The sequence below is a fragment of the Embiotoca jacksoni genome, unplaced genomic scaffold (genome assembly GCF_022577435.1).
Source record: "Embiotoca jacksoni isolate LCO1_2020_lvr unplaced genomic scaffold, fEmbJac1.0.p SCAF_19, whole genome shotgun sequence".
Taxonomy (NCBI): domain Eukaryota; kingdom Metazoa; phylum Chordata; class Actinopteri; family Embiotocidae; genus Embiotoca; species Embiotoca jacksoni.
In genome coordinates, this window is record NW_027185329.1 from 9,168,374 (window position 1) to 9,180,723 (window position 12,350).

Below are 12,350 nucleotides of genomic sequence, written 5' to 3' on the forward strand. Positions count from 1 at the left end.
CCCGCATATCACTGCTTGCAGTTTTAATCCCACATGAATTTATGATTAATTGATTTACATCAAACCAACTGACACACTGGGAGGCTGGGCTTCAGTGGTGTTTCCTCTCTTTACCCAATTAATAATCCAACTTTCACACTGATGACTTACCACAGAACAGCCTGTTATTGCCAATGCCTCATCTGCACCCCCTCATTGTGTTATGTACTTCCTTATGAGGCGTGATTTCCTCCTCTGTATCTGCTTTGTTTCCTGGCAAAGGAGACAGAAGGGAAGACCGTGGACTGGCTGGCGTAGGCTAGATTGTGTGAGGGTGGTGTGTTTGCTGTGTCATGTGGCAGTACACTGCCTCTTCTGTTCTTGGTGGCGTGGTGATGCCTAAGCTGCCAAGTTGGGAAAAAAAAATAGGCTTTCAGTGTGACGATTTGTGAGCATTTCTCTGAAATGCTACCTGATAATTATACCCTTTAAAAAAACACACAAAAAAAAATGTTCAAGGTCTCTTTCAACAGAATCTTTTAATACTCGTTGGAAGTTGTGTTGTGAGTAAACACACTATTTTGTCAAGATGTGACTTATCAATGACATCAAACATTGGATGAACTAAGAAAAGCAGCATTTTATGATGTTACTGTAGCTTTGTATTGGAGTTCAGTCGCTACTTGAAAGTTTTTATGCACCCAAGTTTGTCAAATTGTCAGTCAATACAGACACTTTTCTAGAGGATGCTTCCTCACAATTTCCACACAGAGGCCAAGTTTCAGGCTCAGCAACACAAAGCCTTCAGGCAACTTGCTCAAGGGCACTCCAAATAATTGCTGTATCCGAGAGCTAAAACCATGCTTCTAACATAAAACGTGACTCGATACACCACACTTCTGGAACCGACTCATTTCTTTGTAATACAAAGGGTAGTCACATGTAACACACAGTGATCCAGTGTGATTACAGTGTGACTTAGCTGACAGTCTAAACTCTGGCCTTGACCTGCTGATTGCGCAGTGGTTGTGTGACTTTGCCATTTGTTGCTGCAGTTGCTGCCTTTCTCTTCAGTGAGGGGGGAGGTGAGAGACTTGGCCATTCATTAGCTGCATTAACAATGCTGAACTAAAACGAAGTGTTTCATGCTGTGGCATTTGAATAAAAGCCACCAACTGCTGAGCTTGCCTTATTTGTTGCTGCCATACTTTCACTGGCCTTCATAAGAATAGGAATAAATGCCCACTAGTCTATTGATTAACTAGGAATATTGAGATTAAAGTGAATTCTCTTTGAACCCTGAGTGTTGCCACCTATTGTGTGCTCTATTAGTTTAAAAACTGTTCTTTTTTTTTAGAGCAATATGATTATTTATGGTAGTTTAAATGCTTAAAAATGAATATTTAGCAATAGCAAGAATTTACCTAGACAAACATGTGTGTATTGTTGCTATAGCAGTATAATATCACATTATCTCCATGCAATAAAATCAAGCTTTCTGTTTGCGGATGAAAAGCAGTATGTAAAAGCTCCTGCTCCACCCTGGTGTATCAGTACAGTAATTGTCTCAGTCAGATTAAGTTTAGTCTGATCTGGCCCATGAAACACTCGTTGAACCACAGCGTGTATTCCATATGTTGAACGCACGTGACACGTTAAAATATCTTATAAATGATTGATTAAAAGTACAACACCACCATAATAATAATAACGACACAGGCCTTACGTTTTACGTCTCAAGAAGGGAACAACCCAACTACCATATATGGTAAATGGGCGGTCGGTGAAAGCCAACTACCCTATTCTGATTGGATCAGCAGTCTGACATGACATTTTTTTCCCAAGTCGTTGCCGACTCTGATTGGTCATCTGACTTGGTCCGATTTAAGATCATTATCTTAATCAGCCATAGGCGAAGTGAAGAGGAAAAAAAAAAAAAAAAAAAAAAAAAGGAAGGAAGGAGAAGCCAAACAAGAACGGCGGAGTTTGGCGTGGAGAGTCGTTTCAAGACGAAACCCGACCGCCACCGGCTTGAGGGGAGAATGCTCGAAAACAAAAGAGAGAGATTGAAAACCTTCCTCAGGAAGATCGACGAGAAGGCCATGGTCAGAATAAAACACTTCATGAAGGAGAGGTGAGTGGGATGAACCGCTATGTGCCGGGCGAGCATCATCATCAGCAGCAGGGCGGATGCTAAGGCGGTTTCTTTTGCTGACAAGTCAGACCGACGACATTTTCATTTGTTTTTTGTTGTTGTTGTTGTTGTTGTTGTTTCCCCCCTCCCTTTAATGTTTACGTCGTGGTATATGTTCTCGGAAACCACGTTATCGTAGACGCCACGTTACGGGAATACGTCTTTTAAGTCAGTGGGTACCTAATGCTAGCGGTGCTAACCTTCGCTGAAGATGTGTTGGCATTTCAAGTGACTCGTCGCGGACGAATTGAATTAAAACCGTAAAGAAATCGCATTCAGGTACAAGCAGCAGACGGCGGCGTGGCGGGAGCGTCTTTTCGCACTGTTTTGGCACGACTATTACTTGGATCGTCTGCATTGTGCTTCAGTGCAAGATTGACATCACGTCGAGAGAGAGCTCAGCCGCTGACACGTCCGATGACCTAAACGACTGACACCCCCCCCCGCTGACATGTTTAAATACAGACGTGGATTAACCTCGAAGTGCTTTCCCAGTGTGATTCGCAGAATGATTGCCAGCCGTGAATGTTGACGCGGCCACACGGGGGGGGGGGGGGGGGGGGGGGGGGGGGGGGGCAGGTGGTTTCATATCGAGCCTTTTCGGTTCTGTTCTCGTTCTTCTCATTTCCCAATAACACAATGACCGACCCCCCCCCCCCTCCCCCACCCCCCTTTTTATATTAATAAGCCTTGTTGTGTCATATGTGTTGTTTGTGTCCACAGCGGAGTCTGTCATCTATTCCGGTCGGTACAGATAACTGGAATAGATCAACCGCGATCATGATCGCAGGCGGAAGACTGGCGTCGAGGCGAACTCTAGTCCGGATCCGGTTCGTTCTTTTATCTCGCCTTTTGCCACCCACCCTCCCTCCCGTTCAGAAACCACGACTTCATCGACTGGTGTGTGTGTGGGTCAGACTGGCATCGCCGTTCGCTCTTCCGTCATGATCACGGTTGATCTAATACCGATACTCTGCTCGGCCGGTCTGCTCGGCTTCGGTAGACCGGCCACAGTCACTCGCCCACTGTTCGGAGCATGCACGCACGCAGTGTTTCCATCTACCCCCAGAGAAACACACACACACACACCAGCTTCACATGGGACGAAGCGAGCCTACGCTTTCACAGTAAAGCCTATTTTTAGCTGCCCTGAGTCGACCACAGGTGCTACGCGGTGCCGTGCAAATGCTCCGAGTGTCTCGCTGTTGGCACTCCTCGTCCTCCCGAGTTTGCCTTTTAACTTTTTGCCTTTTGCCTTTTAACTTTCTTTACCATAGATAGCCATTTGCTGCCCTGCCAGTCAGAAGTGGCCTCCCGGTTATCAGTTCAAGCCAAAGTGCGCCCGGAGTGCGGTATGTGGGGGGTGATTAGCCGTTTCCGGAACACGCGCTTGTTGTGACCGTGTCAGGCTTCAGTCAGCGAGCGAAGGCTCTTACTATATAAATGCAACATCCGGGGCAAGTCATTTGGTCCCCTCGGACCTTTCGGCCCGTCTCCTTCTCGTATGTACTTCTCTGGAATGATGGCGAAAACGTGCGTTCAATAAACGTGTTGCAGAGAAAGCCAGGTAAGCAGGAGGCAGCCGCGTAGCGCGCCGCATACTTTTTTCACACCGGACGCTGGCCGGCGAGCTCGTCGTAAGTTGCGTTGCGTGCTGTATTGCGGGGCGCAGTCAGGACGAATATGAGTTGCCGTGAAATGGGGGGAAGAACCCGGTGGAGCTGCAAAGCCCGTCGAGCTGGAGGAGCTCAGAATAGGCTGGGTGTGGCGGGTTCGCAGGCGTCCCGTTGGCTCCAGGAAGATGCTCCCGGGACGGAGCGTCCCAGCCGCTGCGGGCAGCGAAGACTGTAGGTCTAAATTACGAGACGTGCTGCAGGCTGAAAGGGAAAACCCAAGTCAGAGGACCAAAACCACATCTGCAGGACTGTTAATCGCTTAATGAGAGGTTGCAATGCTTAAGCAGCTGGTCAAGCTCGCAGTTACGTTGTCGCCCTCCGTCGGGGCTCGCGCCAACGACCACCCCGTTTCCCTCGCCGGCGAGCCAAGTGAAAGGCTGTGTTGTTTTTTTTTTTTTTTTTTTTGTGGCTATTTCGCCTTTCGGTGCGCACAGCGGCACGGTGAATTCCACCTAAAGTCGTTGCCCGTAGGTCAGTCTAATTTCAGACGCACGAGGCTTTATGCAGGCTTATCTAAATGCACGAGCTAAAGCTGGTCCGTCCTGCTCGGCTTTGAACAGCAGGAAGAAATTTGATGTGACGACTCGCTGGCAGAATGTCGTCTCTCTGGTCGTGAAAGACTGTACGAGTCAACGCCTTTTTTCTTTTTCCATTTTTGTTTTGTTTTATAGCGTCCCGATTTCAAGATAAGCCCGGTCCTTTGAAAGGGGAGAGACTGCCGCAACATCACAAGGTTAGCTGCTCGTTAGAGGCTGAAGCATCTGTAGGAAAAGGCAACTGAACACTCCTCTAAGAAAAGCTTTTCACCCCCAGGAGTTTTTCCTCTATGCTACTACACTTCCAGGTGTTCATACAATTTTTTTTAGCAGGTTTTTGTCATGTGAAGAGTGCTACGTATTTGTTTACGCCCTCCTAGCTCAGTAAAATGATGGTGAAAACGCCGTAAGAGGACACGCAAAACCTAATTTGATGACTCTGTTTTGTTGTTTTTTTTTCCCCCCGTTCATTTGAATAAATGTTATAGAATAAATCATTTACTGTATATTTGTGTGGAGTATAGGTAATAGTTTTGGGCAGGAAGATCTTTATACACTTTACCTCCCGTAATACAGAGATGAACCCTGCTGCTCTATGCAATTCAACAGTTGTTGAGTTGCTGGTGCTCCGAGGAGCTGAAATCAACAAAAAATGTTTTAAAAACGGCGGTGACCTCCTTCTACTTTTGAATGATTTTAAAGTCAGGTGGGATTTTTCAGCCCCTCCCACCTCACCATTGCCTCCCCTCTCTCCCCCCCCCCCCCCCCCCTCCCCGGTCACATGCCCGGTCAAGAAGAGCACTCTGTGGCCTTGAAGAAAGAACCTCTCTGTCTCTCTGTCTCTCTGTCTCTCTGTCTCTGCGCCCAGCTTGCACAGAGGACGTGAAGGGAGATGCTGCGTGCACACGGCCACATGACTTCCCACTCAAACACACGAACGCATTTATTCTAATACATGCACACAAACGCACTCTCTGTTCCACTTGGCACGCACGCAGAGACACACACACACACACACACATAGAGAGAGAGACACACACACACACACACACATAGAGAGAGAGACACACACACACACAGAGACACACACAGAGACACACAGAGAGAGACACAGAGAGTTTTCCTGCAGACTGAGCCCTGGCAGGGCGCCACAGACTTTGTGTTATTTTGCCCTGACCACTGGCTCATTTCCCTGCCCTTCTTGACTGCTCCATTAAAGCTCGCACACATGCACACATTTATACATGCAGACAGATTATCGTTCTCGGTCTGACCCACATTAATGTTTCGGGGTTATCTTTCTTTCTTTTTTTTCTCTTGTAATTTTTTGGTTTGCGTGTTTCTGGTTTGTGAATGAAACGTGGCTGTCACGAAGTGGGGGCATATTTAAACCCCGCTGGATTGATTGGTCAGCTGCAACAGTCTGTTGATTTGCTTTGGTTACAGACTGGCTTTGATTAGATGCTGGCGAGTCGGCGGGTCATATGACGAAAACGATCCAAGGCCGTCCAGAAGATGGTGCTGTCACGCCGCACGGTTCCGCTCGTTCTCAGCTAATCTCAGAGATTTCATGACTTTGCAGAAGTTCAGCGAGCCTCGCGTGTGAACCCAGGCCTCATGTTGTTGCAGAGGCAACGTTGGTTGTGGGAACGCATCCTCTCCAGAAAAAGTTTTGTCTTGAGGGCGCTAGCACTGCAGACCAGCTGACACATGGCTGACGTCTGCAGCGGGACCCCTGGGACCAGCTGTCTCGTCTTGGGACAGAAAATGAAAGCCTCGTGTGTCTACACCCGGAGGAGCTCTTTTTGCTGACTGGAATGTCCTGCGCTGGAGTCGAATCCCACCTCGGTTAACACGGGCATCTTTTGTAAGCCCGGTGAAGATGCAATGTTTAAATTTGCTGGCGATGTCGCTTAATTATTGAACAAGTGTGATTATCACAATTGAAGGCATTTCCTGCACGGTTTCATATCGGAGAAGGGCCACGGCCAGCTCTTAACTGTGCCCTCTATTTTTGATATGCTGCATTTCATACCTAAGTGGTGCAGTTGGTTGTCCACGTTATTATTGGAAGAGTGTTATCCAGCACGAGTGCTTTTTTTTTTTTGATAACGAAGGTGAACGTAGGTCGCCTTGCACCTCCTCCCAAATCTTATCTGTAGCCGAGTGACGAACACGAGGTCGAATTCCTAATAGGAAGTATGTGTAAAAATGCAGTATGCACGCAAGCAGATTCTTGAATTTGGCACGTGTGAATAAGCATTATACTGCACATGTGCTTTCTGTTCACGTTATATTCTGTATTCATCCAAGTGCCCGGGCCAGAAATAGATACTGGGACACCGTTCCCCAGTTTTAAATGTCACCGGGAGGGCCGATATGTTCGGGGATTAATTACACATTTGGGAAATCTAGGTGTCAGCGTTATGTAGCTTTTAAGTTGTCTTTATTAAGGTTATTGTATTAGCTGTATGTTGTGAAACATTGTACTCTCTGTTATGAGCTTTAGAAAGTAGTGCTGAAGGATATCACGGCGGCCTGTTTGCGCTGTTGAACCTTTTAACGACGTTCGTCCTGTAGCTCGACACCCGAGGTTTAAACTTTCCAGGGAAAGCATGGCAGGTGTTGGTTTGACAGGAGAGGTGAGGGGCGATATACGGTGGCTATATTAGGACGGATGCATCGAGTGCAGGAAGACTTTTATCTGTCTCGCTGAGTTTCCTGAATGGTGATGTCGTGGGTACAGAAATAGCCTATTGATGAACAGCAGCTCTCAATTGAGGTATATGAATGTGATGGGGAAGAAAAAAAAGATTTGTCCCTTCCTCTCGTTTGCATTGTGGCTCCGGAAATTCTCGTCAAACAGGCTCTGAAAAGTTCCCTTTGTTTTCCGTCTTATTTTGCAAGCGATTCTTTTTTATTTTACTTTCCGGATCTAATTGACGAGTCCCCTGTTTCCTTATCTTGTGACCTGCAACATGCATGCAGTTGCTCCTTCTTGCAAGAATAAATGTGTTTGATTTTTGAACCGAGCCTCTTGAGTAATTTTTCCAACAGAATGTAACTTGGGTCTACTGCATTAACTGATTGGACTGTCATTGTGTTTTTTTCAAGCTGTTATGCTCCACCCCGAACCCCAAATACTCTTGCGGTCAATGGCCCCATTTACGTCGAGCCACAAAGACTGCGAGCTAGCCATTGTCACGGCGCATTGTACTGGCTGCTTTTAAAGTCATCTCCTTGTTGTTATTGAGAATAGGGTATTGAATGTTGTCATTTTTTTTTGAAAGTGAGAATAACCTGGCAATGTTTCTTTCAACACACACACACACACACACCTTTTCACTGCCTACCTCCCACTGTTAACCGTTTCCACGACAACACAGCCTGTGACTGCTTCAGAGAGGACTCAGCTTTTGGGAGGGCATTATGGGGTTTGCTTACAACAGAATGCCTTTCTTTCTCTTTTTTTTTTTTTTTTTTTGCGTTGCCCAATCTCATTCAATGTCCTGCTGTGTCTTTGTGGCCCTGGCCCTATCATCATGTTGTGCTCTTGCGTACTTTCAGTCACTGCAGTAAAAAAAAAAAAAAAAGAAGACCTTTACTCCCTTTTTGATTGGGCTGTGAATACTCTGGGTCCAAGTGCAAAAGGTACTGCCTTACTCTGTCACTCAGCTGCCTTTACCAGGGGTGGTTGCAAGGCTTTCAGGGATTGTGGAAGAAGGGGAATTTTGGTTGATCATGGAGAGAGGGAAACGCTTGTTAAACCAACAGGGTGCTGTGACTGATTCTCATTGCTCAGAGGATCAGGGAAGGTAAGGCAAGAAAACGTATATTACTGATCTCGGCCAGTACGTCTCAAACTGCCGGATAAGGCAGAGCTGACGTGATTGATGAAGTGTATTTTTTTTTTTTTTTTTTTTTTTTTTTTTTTTATGACCAACAACCCGTTTTCCTTGAAAAGTTGAAGTGATTTGTTGTTTTCTCAGTAGATACTCCATAAATAGCAGTGGTCACAGATCTGAGCTAATGACCGTCACGACTCTGCGAGGAATTAATTTGCCTGGTCTAAAATAGAACGAGAACAAATGCAGATTAAGAAAAAAATCCAAACCGACGCGTTCTGTCAGTAATCTTTATTTACCAGAACATATCTTCATGCGAGTTTGCAGTTTGTGCTGTAGTTTCCCTGCCTGATAAACATGACTGTATGACCTGCTGTTTGCGCTGTAGTCCCCCCCCCCTCCCCCTCTCCCCCCAACACCTCTCGGAGACAAATTGTACTCCGGATCGAGTCCAGATAAACGCGCATCTGCGACCTCGCGCATGTCCATTTTAATCTGCTCTTTTCAAGAGAATTTGATATGCCCGTGCTTGTTGTAAAATGTCAGGAGTGGCGGTAAAACTAGGTCCAAAATAGTTTTTTTTTTTTTCTTTTTTTTTTGCGAGTTGGTCTGACATATTGCTTCAACAAGTAAGTAGGTCAGAGGTCAGGGTCTGCATCTGACCAATACACACTCATTTCAGACCACATCCTGCTTTGTAACTGCAAAGCGGTCATTTCAAAAAAAATTGCGCTTTTTACGCAAGTCATTTCATAACCAGCGTTTTTCCACACGGCTATCATTTGGTGAGCAAAAAAAAAAAAACCTGACGCACGCCTGTCCACCGTTTGATGGCTTTGGCCTTGAACTCTTTTATATGCTGTTAAGGATGAGTCACTTTCTTTCCACACAGGCAGACTTCCTCGTCTTCAGGTTTTATTGTGCTTTTCGAACAAACTCGAAATGTTTCTTTAAGGTGCTCTCGTTGTTTTTTTTTTTTGGTTTTTGTTTTTTTCTGCCTGGTGTCGGGGTTTTTAAACCGACACTATAATAATGACAATGGCGATGTTTCTTGTAAACATCATCAATAAGCGTTACAGACGGTAGACCTACGGGGCCGACTGCCAGACCAGACCGTCTGTATGTATGGACTTTAAACTTCACACGCTCACGTTAGTGAGGATAAAGACAATTGCAGGCTCTGGTCTGTCTGTTATCAAAAGTAATCCAGGGACTTAACGATGACGGCATCGCCACAAAATTCAAGCTTCTAGACTGAAGGTTTTAAAAGAAAAAAAAAAAAATATATATATATATATATATATATATATAAAATTATATTATATATAATTTTTTTTGTTAATCCAGTGCTCTTTTCAGTGAACTAGAGGAGTGCTTGTGGCTTCCCCGAGTCTTACAGGATGCAGCTTTAACAGGATCTCGTTAATGGTTACGGTTAGTCCTGAGTAAAGAGGAAGTTGTTGGTAAATTCAAACAATTGATGGTATTTGAATACCGCCTATATTGCCCTGCTGCCATGACCCCCTTCCAAGTGGATATGGGTCAGGTGAGCGCATCAAACGCAAACACCTGGCCACCAGTTCACCGATCATAAAAGAGTTCTCGGCGCGCTGCCTTTTGTCTAAACGGCAACCGCAGCAGATTACCTGCCCAAAGCCACTCGCTTCATTGTATTGTTTTGTATGTAAATATTCAAATATATTGCTTTTCAGTTTTTAGTGTAGAGGAACAAGCCGCAGCTACAGATAATTATAAACAATGGGTTTTTATTTCAATGCTCGATGGCTGAAAATTCAAAAAAAAAAACGGGCTCAAACTTTCTTTACACTCGAGTTTGTAAATATATTCTATTGCACAAACGGGGAAGCGTCTTGCGTGGTTGGTCACCATTTGGATTCCGCACTTAAGATAGGCGCGACAGGCGTACACCCAAGCTGCATTTCACGTTTTTCTTTTTTCTTTTTTTTTTTCCCCCCCTCTTCCTCCTTGGCCTCAATTACTCAGGTAAAATGAAGCCGTTCAGTTATGAAACACACCGTAAACAAAAGCAGAGCACACTCTCCTTCATCAAGAATCCAGTCTGGGACATTTGTATTGATGTTTGACACGAGTGTTGACGAATGGACAGTTCGATCTTCTGCTGCCGGCTGTTTAGAGTCGGTTGCTTTTTTTTTTTTTCTTTCTTTTTTTTTTTTTAAAACCGGACTTCTCTGAACAAAGATTTGAACTGCCGAGCGCGTTCAAACAAGGCATCCGAGGACGTCTTCCTCGGCGTCCTCGTTTCGATTCATCGCCTGAAGGCATACGTTGATAACGCGCCGCTCCCAGATCGGGTCGGACGGGCCAGTCCGAGCGGCTCTCAAGAATTCGACTTTGTCGCTCCTGTACAGAGTCGTGTTTGTTTTTGTTGTTGTTGTTTTTTTTTCCATATTTTTTTGTTGCCGTTGAAGTCTCCGATGCTGCTTTGCCCGACCAGAAGAAATACCAGCCAGAAAAGATTTTTTTTTTTTTTTTTTTCTGATTGCGGATCATGTTTGTCAGTGGAAGATTTTGTGGGATGGGCCTTGTTTTCTTAAACATGCCAGTGCCTGCGTTGTGCTCTGCCGACTCTGGAGAGAGAGAGCGAGACTGTATAAGCTGGTCTCTTTCATGCCTGTTTGACCGCGGGGGGGGAGTGGCCGAGGTTTGACGTCAGGCACTACGGAGTGTCACACCATTCTCAACACAAAGTGGCTTCCTCTTTTTACTCGCACATTCACACGGCCGCACGGCAACAGTTGGGTTTTTTTTTTTTTCTTCTTCTTCTTCTTCTTTCTGGCAGGATGTGGCGAAGTACCCTGATGAACTAGGACAGCGATTCATTCCGTTTTGATGTTGTTGTTTTTTTGGCGAGGATAGTGAGCAGAGCTTGTTTACAATAACTGGCTTGTTTATCGTTTGCAATAACGTTTTTTTTTTTTGTTTGTTTTTGTTTTTTTTCCCCCATTTGTGAGGATAGGAAATGCCTACTGTAAGTAGGTACATGAGCTTTCGTTCATCAAAGAGGTTTAAAGTCACCAGGTGAGTTGGTCTTTGCGGATTTTGTAGTTTTGTTCTTTGGAGATGGAGGTTTCTCTCAAACAGCAACTTTTCTTTTTAAAGTCTCATATTTGCACTGTGTCATTATTGTTTACATGTTGTGTGGATTTAGAGTCACGTTCTTTTACATTTTAGCCGACACGGAGGTCTTGCAGTGAATTTGTATTTCTTTACTTCCTGGTCAAGGACAGGCCGTATGAAGAGCATATTTGACTGTAGTGGATCCTGTAATCTGATTTTTATTTTTTTATTTTTATTTTTTTATTGGGCTGTTTTCTGCTACACTTTATTGAAATGGCATATTTGCATGCATGGCGTGTCAGTTTTAGAGCGTGAACCTACGTCTACGAGATCGTAAAGCAGCCAGGAGATGTGATTGACTGATGACGCATATTGTATCCATATAAACACATTAAAAAAAAATAAATAAAAAAAAACATGCCCATCAGTTTACTCATTGCACAGAGTGAAAACGGAGGGACTCGGTTCCTGAATACGTCTTCAAAATGTGCCCAAACACAAACCCGCGGTTGATTTTAAACACCTGATACGTGCCGCTGCGAATGCAACGGAGCGTTAAACTCCGCTGTTCTCCGGTAGCCGCGTTTACAGCCGACAGGTGTGTTTTTTTTTTTTTTTTTTTGCACAGACGGTGCGGGGGGGGGGGGGTGCGAGGCGTTTCTATTATTATTTTAGCGTGCCACTAAGTCTGTGCTTCTTCTTCTTTTCTTTTTCTTCTTCTTCTTCTTCTTCTTCTCTCCCCTCTCCAGCAACTACCCGGTAGAGAGCAGTGGTGGCGGGCTGCCAGCCAAAGTGAAGAAAAGCAGAAGCGGCTTCAGCAATGGCAGCGTCAAGAAGGCGGAGGCGAGGAAAGCCTTGAGCTTAGAGGCGGCCCAGCTCCAGACCCAGCAGCAGCACAAAACCCTCGTCAGGCAAGTGGCCGTCAGGTAGGAACCGGTTGGGAGGGGGTCGCGCATGAGGTCATGAGATGCGTTTGGAATCGGGGGGGGGGGGGGACGACTCGGCGTCTCGCATTTAAGAA

At 45.4% G+C, this 12,350-nt stretch overlaps 1 protein-coding gene across 1 annotated transcript in view; it reads left to right on the forward strand.

Annotated features, from left to right (window-relative positions):
- The first annotated feature begins 1,911 nt into the window (after positions 1 to 1,911).
- The window catches only part of LOC138200662 (GRAM domain-containing protein 2B), a 13,842-nt gene continuing 3,403 nt past the window's right edge, over positions 1,912 to 12,350 (forward strand). Inside the window, 2 exon segments of the mRNA XM_069153542.1 lie at positions 1,912 to 2,113; positions 12,079 to 12,341. Of these exon segments, the coding sequence (XP_069009643.1) occupies positions 2,022 to 2,113; positions 12,079 to 12,341 (355 nt within the window). The 5' untranslated portion in view covers positions 1,912 to 2,021.